Source organism: Aquarana catesbeiana, linkage group LG01 (genome assembly GCF_042186555.1).
Source record: "Aquarana catesbeiana isolate 2022-GZ linkage group LG01, ASM4218655v1, whole genome shotgun sequence".
NCBI classification, from domain to species: domain Eukaryota; kingdom Metazoa; phylum Chordata; class Amphibia; order Anura; family Ranidae; genus Aquarana; species Aquarana catesbeiana.
This window is the reverse complement of record NC_133324.1, coordinates 946,466,215-946,482,528: the sequence shown is the minus strand read 5'-3', so window position 1 is coordinate 946,482,528 and position 16,314 is coordinate 946,466,215. Positions and strand designations below refer to the sequence as shown.

Here is a 16,314-nt window from a genome sequence, read left to right as displayed (position 1 = left end):
CTGAGGAGCGGGACCCTTACACGTGTCTGCGCTGCCCTGGTCACCAATTTGTAAGTTCAGCTCCCCCCTTCTTTTCCGGTCGAAGATTCTCTTACCATCTGCCTGAGCCTTGGACACTGTTTCCTGCAACAACCGGCTGTTGTGACTGAGGAACTCCACTGTACTTTGTACTGCTGGAACCGAAGACTCTGAAAGGAAATCAGGTAGAAAGGTTAGGTGAAAGCCATAATTGGCGAATAAAGGAGATTGGCCGGTGGCAGAATGTTTGGCATTATTGTAGGAAATTGAGTACTGTCCGTGATACTTTTTTTATTTGCACTAACATACAATTTTTCAGGACAAGCTTTCGGGGTATGTCCCCTTCTTCAAGGTCCAAGCAGTACTGATTCACAAATTTGTAAGCAGCATGTTAAAGAAAAAAAAAAAAAAAAAAGGGAAAGCCGAACACATACAAATCAATGGTAATAAAGATAGCAGCAGAGTTAGTGAGATAAGACAGAGGGAGAGGGAGCTATAGAATGCAGGGGGGATTCTAGTCACAGAGGGGTCGTAAAACTTTAGCATAATGTGTAAGGAAACCAATATCTAAATTCAGGCCGTTATTTTTCGTGTCAAAAAGAAGTATCATTCTTAGTTCAAAAGTTTTCCTTTCCTGGATAGTTCTGAAATTCCCTTTAAGAACTAAAACATTGAGGTCTTCTATAGTGTGGTCCGGCTGTGAGAAATGATGTCCCACAGGTGTGCATAAACTGTCTTCTTTATGTTCTTTGATGGTATGACTGTGCAAATTCATCCTCACTTGTAACTTCTGTCCTGTTTCACCCACATAAGATCCTTTGCTGCACCTTTTGCATTGGATGAGGTACACAACGTTACTGGAGGTACAGCTGTAAGATCCCATGACATTGAAGGTCCCATTTGTGTGTGTGACACTTTTGGATAGATTGATCTGGTTGCATAGTTTGCAGCGTTTTTCATTGCAGGGTTTGCTTCCATTATTTGTGACTTCATAATCAGAGTGAAGTTTCCTGCTGATTAGTTTGTGTCTGAGGTTGGGTGGTTGTCTGAAAGCCAATAATGGGGGTTGTTGGAATATTCCTTTCAGAGTTTCATCCTCTGTTATAATGGGTTGTAAATCTTTGATTATCTTTTTGATCCCTTCAAGTGCTGGGTTGTATGTGGTGACTAGAGGTACTCGGTTATTTGTTTTTTTCTCTGTGTATTGGAGGAGATTTTCTCTTCGGGTTTTTAAGGCTGTGTTTATGCTGTGGTTGATGGTTTTTTCTTTGTAACCCTTCTTATGGAAGGAGTCTGCCAGTGTTCTGAGATGTTTATCTCTGTCTTCTGGGTCTGAACAAATTCGGTGGTATCTGATGGCCTGGCTGTGTATGATGGCCCGTTTAGTGTGTTGAGGGTGAAAACTGGAACTATGAAGATAGCTGCATCGGTCAGTAGGTTTTCTGTATATCGACGTGTGAAGCTTGTCATCCCTGATGTATACTGTGGTGTCCAGGAAGTTGACATGTGTGTTCGAATAGTCCATTTTTAGTTTGATAGATGGGTGAAAAGTGTTGATAAATGAGAAGAATTGGTTTAGATTTTCTTCACCTTCAGTCCATATCATGAATATATCATCAATATAGCGATAATATCTGTATGGCTTTTGTTGTATGCTGTTCAGGAATTTAGAAAATACTGAAAATACACTGAACTCTCCTTATGCAGAAGGACTCTGCAGACGTACCAGCGAAAGGTTAAGGAACAACCTCATTCATAAACTCTATGGTAAAAGGGAAACAATCCGGAAACAAAAGCAGTTGGTTTTTGAAACCTCAACACCATTGGACCCCACAAGCATCAACCAAATTAAGAATGAAATTGAAACTTTACAAAGACAACTGCAAAAACTTGCCATGAACAGGAAGCAAAAAAAACTCCAAAAGCTACACCAAGAGCAGACCTTATGGATACAACCTAAACAACACAAAACAAACACAACTTCTATAACTCCTGCTATCAGCAACTTGGAAGCCGATCCAGAATCCCAAGGCAGCCCTTGTGTAAATGCTAACTTTACAGAAAATGTGGATATAACAGAGGAACTCGGAATCATAAATTTGTCAAATCATCAACTTACTACACCAGAAACAACAGTCCTCTCCAAAGGACTCACATTCTGCCCAACCACCAAATTGGATAATTTACAGGTATGGTCAGATATGGAGGAATTCTTTAGGAGACTAAGGCTCAAAGAATATTTTCACAGTAAGGAAAGGAATCCTAGGACAATAGGAGGTGACAAAAAGAAAAAGAACAGCAACTTCACACCTCCACAAGGACGCAACCCCAAACTGGATACCTATATTGACAGCTTCAGGCTGCGAGTTACATCCCTGATATCCACCCAGCAAAAGAAAATATTATACAACCTTTCACCACTGGAGCGAAGAGCTGTACATGATCTGCGCAACAATCAGGCCATAACCATCAAACCAGCAGATAAAGGGGGAGCAGTCGTTGTGATGGATACAGACAAATATATACAAGAGGGCCAGGGGCAGCTTGCAAATACTACTTACTACAAAAAACTGGATTATGATCCGACCCAGGATTTTACTAAACAATTAAAAAGTCTCATTGCGACAATACCAAGCCACCTACATTCAGAACTCATCAATGCGATTCTGGATAATCCAGAAATTGGATACTTCTACATGCTGCCCAAGATTCACAAGCCAGGAAATCCAGGCAGACCCATTATAACAGGTATGAATACACTTACCGAACATATCTCAGGCCTCGTAGAAAACATGTTAAAACCTTTAGTCATGAACACTGCGAGTTTCCTGCAAGACACCACTGATTTTCTGAACAGGCTTAACAATATGCAACAATTACCACCAAATACACTTCTAGTCACTATGGATGTAGAATCTCTGTACAGTAACATCCCTCACAAGGATGGGTTGGCGGCATGTCACAGATTCTTATCATCCTCACCAAACCACAAATACACGGCTGAGGATGTGACACAACTCATTGAATTCATTCTTACACACAACTACTTCACTTTCAATAATGACATCTATCTCCAGTGTATGGGTACTGCTATGGGAAGCAAAATGGCACCCCAATATGCAAATTTATTTATGGCTGACCTGGAGGACAAATTCCTGAACAGCATACAACAAAAGCCATACAGATATTATCGCTATATTGATGATATATTCATGATATGGACTGAAGGTGAAGAAAATCTAAACCAATTCTTCTCATTTATCAACACTTTTCACCCATCTATCAAACTAAAAATGGACTATTCGAACACACATGTCAACTTCCTGGACACCACAGTATACATCAGGGATGACAAGCTTCACACGTCGATATACAGAAAACCTACTGACCGATGCAGCTATCTTCATAGTTCCAGTTTTCACCCTCAACACACTAAACGGGCCATCATACACAGCCAGGCCATCAGATACCACCGAATTTGTTCAGACCCAGAAGACAGAGATAAACATCTCAGAACACTGGCAGACTCCTTCCATAAGAAGGGTTACAAAGAAAAAACCATCAACCACAGCATAAACACAGCCTTAAAAACCCGAAGAGAAAATCTCCTCCAATACACAGAGAAAAAAACAAATAACCGAGTACCTCTAGTCACCACATACAACCCAGCACTTGAAGGGATCAAAAAGATAATCAAAGATTTACAACCCATTATAACAGAGGATGAAACTCTGAAAGGAATATTCCAACAACCCCCATTATTGGCTTTCAGACAACCACCCAACCTCAGACACAAACTAATCAGCAGGAAACTTCACTCTGATTATGAAGTCACAAATAATGGAAGCAAACCCTGCAATGAAAAACGCTGCAAACTATGCAACCAGATCAATCTATCCAAAAGTGTCACACACACAAATGGGACCTTCAATGTCATGGGATCTTACAGCTGTACCTCCAGTAACGTTGTGTACCTCATCCAATGCAAAAGGTGCAGCAAAGGATCTTATGTGGGTGAAACAGGACAGAAGTTACAAGTGAGGATGAATTTGCACAGTCATACCATCAAAGAACATAAAGAAGACAGTTTATGCACACCTGTGGGACATCATTTCTCACAGCCGGACCACACTATAGAAGACCTCAATGTTTTAGTTCTTAAAGGGAATTTCAGAACTATCCAGGAAAGGAAAACTTTTGAACTAAGAATGATACTTCTTTTTGACACGAAAAATAACGGCCTGAATTTAGATATTGGTTTCCTTACACATTATGCTAAAGTTTTACGACCCCTCTGTGACTAGAATCCCCCCTGCATTCTATAGCTCCCTCTCCCTCTGTCTTATCTCACTAACTCTGCTGCTATCTTTATTACCATTGATTTGTATGTGTTCGGCTTTCCCTTTTTTTTTTTTTTTTTTTCTTTAACATGCTGCTTACAAATTTGTGAATCAGTACTGCTTGGACCTTGAAGAAGGGGACATACCCCGAAAGCTTGTCCTGAAAAATTGTATGTTAGTGCAAATAAAAAAAGTATCACGGACAGTACTCAATTTCCTACAATAATGCCAAACATTCTGCCACCGGCCAATCTCCTTTATTCGCCAATTATGGCTTTCACCTAACCTTTCTACCTGATTTCCTTTCAGAGTCTTCGGTTCCAGCAGTACAAAGTACAGTGGAGTTCCTCAGTCACAACAGCCGGTTGTTGCAGGAAACAGTGTCCAAGGCTCAGGCAGATGGTAAGAGAATCTTCGACCGGAAAAGAAGGGGGGAGCTGAACTTACAAATTGGCGACCAGGTATGGCTTTCTACCGTTAATATCAAATTAGCATGTCCTTCTAAGAAGTTGGCACCTAGATTCATGGGACCCTTTCCAGTTAGAAGGAAAATCAATGAAGTGTCTTATGAACTGACTTTACCTGATTCATTTAAAATTCATCCGGTATTCCATGTATCTCTGCTCAAACCTGCTGTACCTGATCCCTTTCCTGCTAGAGGGACAAGACCTCCTGAACCTGTTGTAATTAATGGCAGGGAGGAATTTGAGGTTGAGGCTATCCTTGATTGTAGAAGAAGGCAAGGGCAAAACCAATTCTTAATCAAGTGGAAAGGCTACGGCCCAGAAAGTAACTCGTGGGAACCGGACAGTAATGTGCATGCTAGGCGTTTAGTGTGCGCCTATTTTTCTACTCATCCTGAGAAGAAGAGGTTGTTGGGCATCCGGAGGCTGCCCCTTGGGGGGGGCAATGTCAGGGATCTACCAGCACCAGACCGGGGCGCTTGCATGCGCCTATGCGCCGGCGCGCCCCTGTTCAGACACGGCATCAAGCTGCTACTGTTGCTGTGCATCAGCGCGGCACTCGGTGCGCGCGGGTGTGTGGGCGCGTTCGCGTTAGCGCCGGTTTGGCGCCATTAAGCACATAAAAGTTCCCCTGTTCCATGGGAACATTGCTGCTTCGTCTCAGCTCTGTGATTCTGCTTGAACCTGTATCTGATTGTCTGCTACCTGATTTGACCCGGCTTGTTTGACCATCCGACCTGCTCCAATCCCGACCCGGCCTGCCTAACCACTCTGCTGTCTGTATCTGCTACCATTGCCGACCTCTGCCTGTTCACCGACTCTGCCTTTGCCTGCTGTGATTACCTGTGCCAGTTACCTGCCGACCCGGACTGTCTAATTCTGCTTGTGCCTGCCGCTCTACTTGCTGTTGCATCTTCAGCTTCAGCTCCTGTGATCTCTCACCTCCAGTGTGTCAAGTCTGCTGCTCTTCCAGTCTCCACTCACCTGCAGTCCTGCCATCCCAGGAGGGATCTCTGCCTCTACATCAGAGACTATACTCCAACAGGCACTCCTACCCCACTGCGCTCAGGAGACCACTGTCCCCACTCCAGTGGCTCCTGAACCAGCGTTGTATGAGAGGTCTTCTCCTACAGTCAGGCTCTCCTACCAGGTACCTAACACCGGAACTGCGTTCCGGAACCTTTGGCAGACTTCTCAAGAGTGCCCCGCAATCTCCCGGCAGGGCCAATCCTTAGTGAGAATACAGGGTGGGGGCGGTGTCAGGCTGTCTGCTGTAGTATAATCTTCCGATCCTGGTTGGTTCCTCTGCCTTCAATCCACACCCCTCCTCTCTCATTGGCTCTGGAGAAGCTCTGAATTTTCGGCGCGGAGAGAGGAGAGGAGTCGAGGATGTGAAATGCCAGCACAGCACTGACAACTAGTGCTGTCACACAGCTGAGTGAGGGAGGGAGGAGGGGAGTGTGTCACACCACGAGCCTGGACATGCCACTGTTCAGATAACACACCCATCTCCTCAGGTCAATGGATAAGGAGGAACGGCTTGAGAGCATTGCAGAGTAATGTCCAGAAAGGAGAAGCTGATTTCTGCCAGTCTTGTGTTCCTGTCAGCACCCTCCCCCCTTCTCCCCAGGGAGGACTGAGCAAGCAGAAGAACACAGTCATGGGAGCTCTCCCCAAGGTAAGATAACAGGCTGCATAACAGATTCCATTCTTCTCCCGTGAGTCCCTATTTTTGTGCCTTCCACACTGTAAAAATACCGTATTTATCTGCGTATAACATGCACTTTTTTCCCCTTAAAATCAGGGGAAAATCGCGGGTGTGTGTTATACACCGATCCCCTGCGATCCTGAGCTTCAAAATCGCCGACTGCGATTTGAAAATGGCGCCGCCGGCGCCGAAATACACAGCGCCGGTCCTCGGCTCTTCTCGGCCACTTTCGGCTTCACTCGAGAGCCGCCCGAACCTAGCCGAGTGTACTCGGCTAGGTTCGGATAGCTCCACTCACAGTCACGCCCATCCCGGGCGGGACTACGAGTGGAGCCGAAAGTAAACGAGAGCCGCCGAGAAGAGCCGAGGACCGGCTCTGTGTATTTCGGCGCCGGCGGCGCCATTTTCAAATTGCGGTCGGCGATTTTGAAGCTCAGGATTGCAGGGGATCACAGGATTTTCAAACTGCGAGCTGCAAGGCTGCACTGGGGCAAGGTTGCACTGGGATAAGGCTGCACTGGGGCAAGGCTGCACTGGGATAAGGCTGCAAAGGACACTGGGGAAGGCTGCACTGACAAGGCTGCACTGACAAGGCTGCACTGACAAGGCTGCACTGACAAGGCTGCACTGACATGGCTGCACTGGGGCAAGGCTGCACTGAGAAGGCTGCAATGATGGGCATTTAAATGTAAGTTTTTTTCCCTTAAACTAACCTCCTAAAAGTTTTTTTTTTCCTTAAAATTCCCTTCTAAACTTGGGGTGCGTGTTATACGCCGATAAATACGGTATGTGCTGAAAACTTGTCCTGTACCTTAGCAGGACATATATGGTGAAAGTGAAAGTAAAATTCCTGAATGTGTTAGGAATATAATGGGACTTTTCAGGTGGATGCATTTCACAAAATCATTCTGTTTAATATATGTGTATGTAGAATATCTCTGTTGCACCTGAAAAGTCCCAGTATATTTCTAACATATTCAGGAATTTGAGCAATAACAGCAAAGGATGTGGTTCTATAATACAGCCCAACTCCAGGATTCAAAAAAATTTAAATCCAATCTTGGTGTGTGTGTGCGTTTTCAGGAACAGGTAAGTGAAAGACTATTCTTTCTGACTATGGGGTGTGACCATAATCAGTAAGACATACACAGGTACTGTGGGTAACCAGCAAGGAATTGGGTAAAGTTGAGTACACACATCAAAATTCAGTTTAGCGGGGAACGGCCAAATATTGATCTCTGTGTAGCCCTCCGTGTAGACAGAAGCCAATCATTAGACCACCTTAGCATATTCATGCCATCCCACATACTGACTCCTACCACCTTGACCACTTCAAATCACTGAAGTGGTCATTGTGGTTAGAGTGTTCCTTTAATATCTCTCAGAAGAAGTAAACTTGTGTATACTGATTCCATTTCATTCGATCATCTTCTAGATGTGTTAAATTGGGGGGGGTCATCACGAAGCGCCGCGCCACCTCCTTGAAATTAGTTTGCCACCACCCTGAAATGAGTTCTGTCAGGTTGGGATGTCTGCTTTGGCAGCCCTCTCCTCTCCAGCCTCATTTAATACTGAAGTCAGTAGAGGAAGTTTTCTGCAGAGCTCACTTCCTCTACTGTCTTCTCTGTGCTAGCGCTGCACAATCACTGCTGCTGCTTTTTTTAGCAGAGAATCTAGAGAATAAAATGGCGATTTTTGCAATATTTTATGTCACACTGTATTTGTGCAGCGGCGTTTTAAATGCAACTTTTTGGGAAAAGGGACACTTTCATGAATTTTAAAAAAACAAAACAGTAAAGTTAGCCCAATTTTTTTGTATAATGTGAAAGATGATGTTACGCCGAGTAAATAGATACCAAACATGTCACGCTTTATAATTGCACGCACTCGTGGAATGGCGACAAACTACGGTACCTAAAAATTTCCATAGGCGACACTTTGAATTTTTTTTACAGTTACCAGGTTAGAGTTATAGAGGAGGTCTAGTGCTAGAATTATTGCTCTCGCTCTGCCGATCGCGGCGATACCTCACATGTGTGATTTGAACACCGTTTACATATGCGGGCTCAAATTCCGTATGCGTTTTCTTTGCTGTGCGAGCTCGCGGGGACGGGGGCGCTTTAAATTTTTTATGTTTTTAATTTGTGTTTAAAATAAAAACATTTTTGATCACTTTTATTGCTGTCACAAGGAATGTAAACATCCCTTGTGACAGTAATAGGTGGTGACATATGTGCTGGGTGTTCAGTGTGCCCTTTTACCTTTTAAAGAGGAGTGGGCTCCGTCCAGGCCACCTGTTCTCACCTATCCATTGAAATGCATGCGCTTCTACTGTGGAGACCCAGAAGTTAGGGTTAGTGACTACAGAAAACAGGGTGCCCTGGCGAGGCCTGTAGCTTACGCATATATTTGCAAGTGTGTGCAGACTAAACCCTTGTTCTTAACACATATTGTTAGACAGGTCAAATTGGTTGGTCTCTGGCAGGCTGGTAACTTTGAGCTTGAAAATCTCCTTGTATTTGTTTGATATATGGACTCAAGCAGGGTACAATGGTCCAGGATGTCCATGTAGGGTCCCATAGAGGGTGCACGGGCATCGCCCCCCCCCCCCCCATCCATGCGTCCGGCTCCCTGATCTACATACCAGGCCACCCAGGGGGGAGTGTTTTTTTGAAGCATGTGCTTAGAGGCTCTAATAGGCTTCAAAAAAAGGGTGGGCTTGGGGCGCAAAAAACTGGCCTTCAATCCCACCCAGTTGTGTAGCGATAGCGAATGAATTTTTGCTATTTTCACACTAAAGTTCCTTCCTACAAATCAAGAGGCAGGTCGTGAGACCTGTTACCCGATTGGCAACAGCGTCAGGCGATCCTATTGGATGCCTAGCGCTTAGGCGGAAGAGAGAGGAGACACACGGTGCAAGAAGCCGCTGGAGGAGCAGACACACGGCGGGCGGACCATGCAGGAGGACACTACAGCCCGTCACCTAGATCGGATAATTGTCGAATCGCCGACCGCCCAGGGTGGTAGTGCCGCTGTGGGGGGCCTGTGGTGGGTGGGGTGGTGGGTGTCAGTGCCGCCCCCCCCAAAACCTGCCACTGGTCACAGCAGGTCATCCCTGAAGGGATAGTGAACTGTAAGCTAAGAGACCATGCAGAGGAACTGCTCCCCTGGCGCTTAGGATCTGAAATGTTGCACTGCCTGACAAAGACAAGTTAATTAAAAACACTAGGAAAAAACCTTGGGTACTCATGAAATGGTTGCTGAAAGCACTAGAGGTTCAATAGCAAGAGGTGACCAGGCCACTGTAGGCGGTGGCAAATACTGAGGTGGAACCACCTGTCTCTTGTAAACAGGAAGATGCTACCTCACAGTGAAAAGGTGGGAACAGGGTGCGGAGTGTGCACACGGGACACCTAGTGATGTAGCATTCAATTCCTCAGTGTGTTAACCCTTTACTTTGAAACCAACATTAAAACAGTGGTATTATTAGGGACCAACAATTCTAATAAATAAAAAGTAGCTTCTTATGCTCTGCCCTTACAGCCTACTCATAATGAGTCTTCAGGAGACAGGGACATACAGTACCAGAGGCCGTGTCACAGCTCTTGAATAACAATCTGCGGCTAACTAAGACAGTACACAAAGGTCTGGAAAGCACTACCAGCAAAGCCTGGTGCCTGAAGGTCAGATCAACCCTGCAATCTAAAGTCCAGCAAGGCCCAGGTATGGCTTTCAAAGCTATGGCTAAGGATACGCTGATCAGGATAGCTACATAAAAGAGTATTATCAAAGCAAACTATCTTGAAAACAAAAAAATGGCTAGTCGTCTTTACTTCACACACAAGTTCTGGCATTTTAAAATTTAATTGGCTGGGTTTAGGAGAGAAGTCAAATGCCAGTGGGTACAGTACAGTGTGGGTCTACGATGCAAAAGGCTCCACAGGGACACACAGGAAAATGGTTTGAGAGTATAACGTACATGGCATCTGCACTTGTTGCTTTGGAAACATTTTAGTCCGGGTCAGGTTCACTTTAGGGTTTAGTGGTCCTTTCAGAGAAGCAAATAAAAGCATTACAAAAAAAAGAAAAATAAACTGCTTATCTGTACTTGTACCTTTTGGGGTGTATCTCGGGTTTAGGACAGCCGGGAGTACAAAACGCACAGCTCCGTCTGCCTCCACCGGCAACTCCCGCACATATTTCAGGGTGACCTCGGCCTCTTGGCCAGGAGGGAGATTCCCAACACTGCAGCTAAAGATGTCCGCCGAGCTCTCATCTTCCTCCAGGAGGAAGGCTTGCTTACCCTGTCTGATGGCCTCATCGTAGGTCTTGTGAGCCTGGAGAAGAGAGGGAGGAACAATAAAACTGTTACTGTTGTGTAATTAAAAAAAAAAATCAGCATTTTAGAACTTTGAATTTGACCCATGAACACAATTTCATTTATATCATTTTTTTTCTTTTATCATATTGAAAACTACTGATCTGTATATGTTGTACAGCATTATTTACCTTACTAAATTCTAACTTTACATTTTGTGTCCAGTTTTTCTGTTAAATCTCCCAAAATAGAAAGGAAGTACAGTAGAACCTTGGATTGCGAGTAACTTGGACTGCGAGTGTTTTACAAGACGAGCACATTTAAAAAAAAATGAATTTTAACTTGATAGACGAGCGATGTCTTACAATATGAGTAGTGTCACGTTATAAGACATAGAAGAGTATAGTAAAGCGAGGAGGGTTGGTGAGAAAAAAAAACGCTCAAGCCCCGTACACACGATCAGACTTTCCGACGGGAAATGTTGGATGTGAGGTTGTTGGCGGACAATCCGACCATTTGTACGCTCCATCGGACAATTGTTGTCGGATTTTCCATGGACAAATGTTGGCTAGCATGTTTTTAAATTTTCCGCCAACAAATCTCTTTTGTCGGATTTTCCAATTGTGTGTACACAAGTCCATCGGACAAAAGTCCAAAGTACAAACACGCATGCTCGGAAGCAAGGACGAGCCAGAAGCGGTCAGTCTTGTAAACTAGCGTTCGTAATGGAGAATTAACATTCATGACGCGGCAAATTATGAAATGTCCAAATGCAGCGCACAATTCTCTTCTTCCTTATAATATTTATAATAATGAAGCTGCTTTGCTGGTGATACTGATGGAGTTATTGCAAACATATTTTCAAAGGCTTTTTTTTCTAGTGATATCAAGAATAATATTATGATGTTTTTTTTTTTTATTTGTGCAAGTTACCACATCACCATTAGCCCGTAGTTTTTAAGATCAAAGATACAACTATGTTGGTGTCCCTTGTCAATTTTACATTGTATTTTTTTAAATGTAACTGCCTACTCCCAAACTGTCATTTGAAGTAAAACACATAGCCAAGTATTATTCTCCACAAATTTTATTTATTGTGCATTAAAAAAAAAAAAATAGACATGCTATCTGCCAATAGAACTTAACCAAAAAGTGCATTCTATGCATCCAAAAATATAGAAAATTTACCAAATCAAATCATTATTCAACCAAAAAAAATAATGACAAAGCAATAACTCCAGGGCCAATAATAAATAACACTTTATCTCCTCCAATTCTGCAACATGTCTGGTTGATGAACGGCCGTTAAGAGACGAACTGAAAAGCACAAATGAAAAGCGCGAACTGAAAAGCGCTAAATGAAAAACGCGAAAAGAAAAGCGCAAATCAACACTCACCAAACTTTTACTAACACCAAATTAGCAGAAGTAGCTCAAAGGGTGGCACTGAAGAGCTGAAAAACCATGTAGTACGTCTAGTACGTCACTACGTTCGTAATTGTTGGCCAACATTTTTTTGGCCGTGTGTATGCAAGACAAGTTTGAGCCAACGCCCTTCGAACAAAATTCCACGATTTTGTTGTTGGAAATTCCGATCGTGTGTACGGGGCTTTATGCTCAAAAAAGCTCAATAAAAATGTGCACAAAAAAAGCATAAGCTTCTTCAAGCTGAAATAAAAGCTCAAATGCTAAAAGTAGCTTTTTTTTTTTTAGCTGCAGTGTGCATGAGCCCTAAGGCCCCTTTCACACTTGTACCACCTGAAAGTCGCGCGACTTGAAGCAATGCCTGTGTAATCTTGAGGTCCAAGGACCTGAAGTCGCATTAAAGTCAGACCAAAGTAGTGCAGGGACTACTTTGAAGTCACTGCGGATTGAAGCCACACAGATATGAATGGTACTCATTGGAAATCATGGGGTACGATTTGTCATGCGACCTTTCAGTCCCAAGTCGCAGGACAGGTTACACAACTGTGAAAGGGGCCCAAGTCCGATCCTCATCTTATTCGATGTGATTTGGAACCGACATTACAGGAAGATTACCTTCCCTGAAGTTGCCTCAAAGTTGTCTTGAAGTCACATTGTTATAATCTTTTTATGCGGCCTATAAACTGAAGGACTTATGAATAAATGATTGTGGAACAAATCATCTGAGTTTCCATTATTTCTTATGGGGAAATTAGCTTGGATATACGAGTGCTTTGGGTTACAAGCACGTTTCCGGGAACGAATTATGCTCGCAATCCAAGGTATTACTGCATGTCTATGATTAAAGATCGTAAAACCCGATATACTGTATATCCGCAGATCAGTAGATAATTTGATCACGCATTCTATATTTAATTTACAAGGCAACACAGACAACTGTCATGGCATTGTAGGGGTACCCCCGCAGGGGCTGCTGAGTGTTGTAGTCCACCTGTCACCCTGCCCAGTCAGGCACACGATTAGACACTCTTATGCCGCGTACACACGAGCGGACTTTATGGCAGACTTTGCTCGGCGGACTTTTCGACAGACTTTACGAAGGACTTTCTGAATGAACGGACTTGCCTACACACAATCCACCAAAGTCCGTCGAATTCGTATGTGATGACGTACGACCGGACTAAAACAAGGAAGTTCATAGCCAGTAGCCAATAGCTGCCCTAGCGTGGCTTTTTGTCCGTCGAACTAGCATACAGACGAGCGGACTTTTCGACCGGACTCGATTTCGACGGATTGATTTAAAACATGTTTCAAATCTAAGTCCGTCCAACTTTTGAGAAAACAAAGTCCGCTGGAGCCCACACACGATCGAATTGTCTGCCGAAATCCTGTCCGCCGGGCAAAGTCTGCCGTAAAGTCCGCTCGTGTGTACGCGGCATTAGGCCTCGTACACACGGTACGATTGTTGGCAGGGGATTGTATGTTGACAGACTGTTGTCCTAAAATCCAACCGTTAGTACGCTCCTTTTGACAACTGTTTCGGCCAACAAATGTTGTATGGCAGGCTAGTAAATTTTCAGCGGACAACGGTCTATTGTCAGTACACAAGTCCCTCACACAAAAGTCAAAAGTACAAACACGCATGCTCGGAATCAATGCTCACCAAACACAAAATTAGCAGGAGGAGCCAAAAGGGTGACGCTCAAGAGTTGAAATTCCTCGTAGTGCGTCACTATGTTTGTGTTTGTTGCATGACAATTGTGTACCGTTAGTATGCAAGACAAGATCCTGGCATACGCCCTTTTGACAAAAATCAGATGCTCTGTTGGCCAACAATTGTATCCTGTGTACAAGGCTTTAGACAGAAAACAGTCCATGCACTTTGTTTTGTATTTTTATTGAGGGGAACTAACTTGGGTGGGGTAAGGCTATATGGGATGCCCACTTGATTGCAGAACATTTACATGAGACCAACTATATACACTCCCTGTATATACACTCCAGCACAACACTTGCTTGCAGACTATTCTTCCACAACACATCCAGCACTTCACTTGCTTACACTTCCAGGAACAGCTAGCACTGATTTGTAGGCTGGAACAGACTCAACCTCGCCTAAGATGAATGCCCTTTGTGGGCAGGGACCATGGGCCCCTTTAGTTTAGTGACAAAATATGGTAGTCCTTAGTGCTAGCTGTCCATGTGGCTACTGAGCCCAGTACCACATCTTCAGGCCCTGCCAGCCCTCCTGGCTGCAGCTGCCTCTTTCCAATGCCCATGTTTCCACAGTCCACTCCACTGGCTCTGCATCCATCCCAGACTGCTCTCTTCCAGTCCTCTCAGGTGTGTCTCCCCAGTCCTCCCGACTGTGCATCACTCACCAGTCTTCTTGGCTGCGACCTGTTGTTCCTCCCTGGAGACTTGCCTGTTAGTGCTCTCCCCCGCAGTCCTCTCCTTGCTCCCATGCCGCCAGTCCAGGACATCTCCAAGTAATCTTAGAGAGGTCTGCCTGCACCCGAGCCCCAGGACCAAGGTGACCCCCCCCAGACTGGAGAGCTCTCTCAAAGGCCACTGACAGCCTAACACACAATCTCCTCCAGCTTCCACCTGAACAACTCCATGTATTTAAGGAGGCCTGTCCCCTGCCAATCCAAATTGGGGATTGGTCAAGGCTCCCTAGAATACCCCAGACAGCTCCACCTCTTTTCTCCTCCTTCCTTTCTAGAAGACACTAGAATATTTTAGAAAGAAGTGGGAAGCCCCAGTGATGCTGCCTGTCAGTCACCAACTCTACCTTGAGTCACTTTCAACCCAGATCAAAACAAACAGGCCTAGCTACCAGCTAGGCCTGCCTAAATTTGCCTACTCTGCCAAAAAAACTATTTTCATCATCTAGCAACCTAGAGGGTGCTACACCATACATTACAGTGTAGAAACAAAAATAAAACCAAAAGTAAAAGTAGTATTAGTAAAGAGACATGGTGTGGTGGTTGGTTACATTCATTCTTTAAAGTGTTTTTTTTTTAGGTTAACAAACACAGATTCTGTTCCTTTAAAGCAGGGGTCTCAAACTGGCAGCCCTCCAGCTGTTGCGAAACTACAAGTTCCATCATGCTTCTGCCTGTGGGAGTCATGCTTGTAACTGTCAGCCTTGGAATGCTTCATGGGACTTGTAGTTTTGCAACAGCTGGAGGGCCACCAGTTTGAGACCCCTGCTTTAAAGCATGTTACACAGCACAGTGCTTGTGTTGTGTAATTTGACACCCTGTAACACCTGGCTGATCCTGCCTGGCTATACCCTCCCCTCTGCAAACAGACCACGATAATCATGGCTGCTGAGCCCTGACACCATGGACTGTTTGCATGCCTCCTCACATGCAGAGGGGACATTTTAGCTTTTTCAATAAACATCTGTTTTTATGCTATTTTTGTGTGTATACCTTTTTATCTCTTGGGTATCACACAGCCCCGGTGCTCCTCACCACTGCCCATTTCCCTTGTGGATTGTGCTTAAGACAAAAGGGGTTTATTTACTAAAGGCATTTTAAGTGTACTTGGAAGTGCAGTCGCTGTAGATCTGAGTGGAAGATCTGAAATGATGGGGAAGGTCTGCTGATTTCTATCATCCAATCACGTGCAAGCAAAAATGCTATTTTCCTTGCATGTTCCCCTCAGATCTACAGCGACTGCACTTCCAAGTGCACTTGTAGTGCACAGTGGATTTGCCTTTAGTAAATCAACCCCAAAGTTACATTTATTACAAAGAGTTAAAGTAGAACTATGGGCAAAACTTTTTTCTGTCATTTTGGAGGGTTATAACCGCTGTCAGGTATTTTTTTCCCATCATCTCTGTCCCATTGTGGAGATTTCCCTTCACTTCCTGTCCCATAGCTGAACAGGAAGTGTGAGGAAATCCCTTCAAATTACAGGAATTTCTTGGGGACCCCCAGGTCACCAGATCTAGTGGAAGATGGAAGATTTCCCATCTATTACTTTTCTAGGGACAACCCCAAATTTGGGGTTTTCTTTTTACTTTAATTTT

The 16,314-nt window shown here is 44.3% G+C and overlaps 1 protein-coding gene across 9 annotated transcripts in view; it reads right to left on the bottom strand.

The window, feature by feature from the left end:
* LOC141121275 (von Willebrand factor A domain-containing protein 5A-like) overlaps positions 1-16,314 on the bottom strand; it is a 169,088-nt gene that overhangs the window by 129,823 nt on the left and 22,951 nt on the right. For all 9 annotated transcript variants that reach the window (XM_073611083.1, XM_073611073.1, XM_073611072.1 and 6 more), the window contains exon 4: positions 10,645-10,867. In XM_073611083.1, coding sequence (XP_073467184.1) covers positions 10,645-10,867 — 223 coding nt within the window. The remainder of the gene's footprint in view (positions 1-10,644; positions 10,868-16,314) is intronic.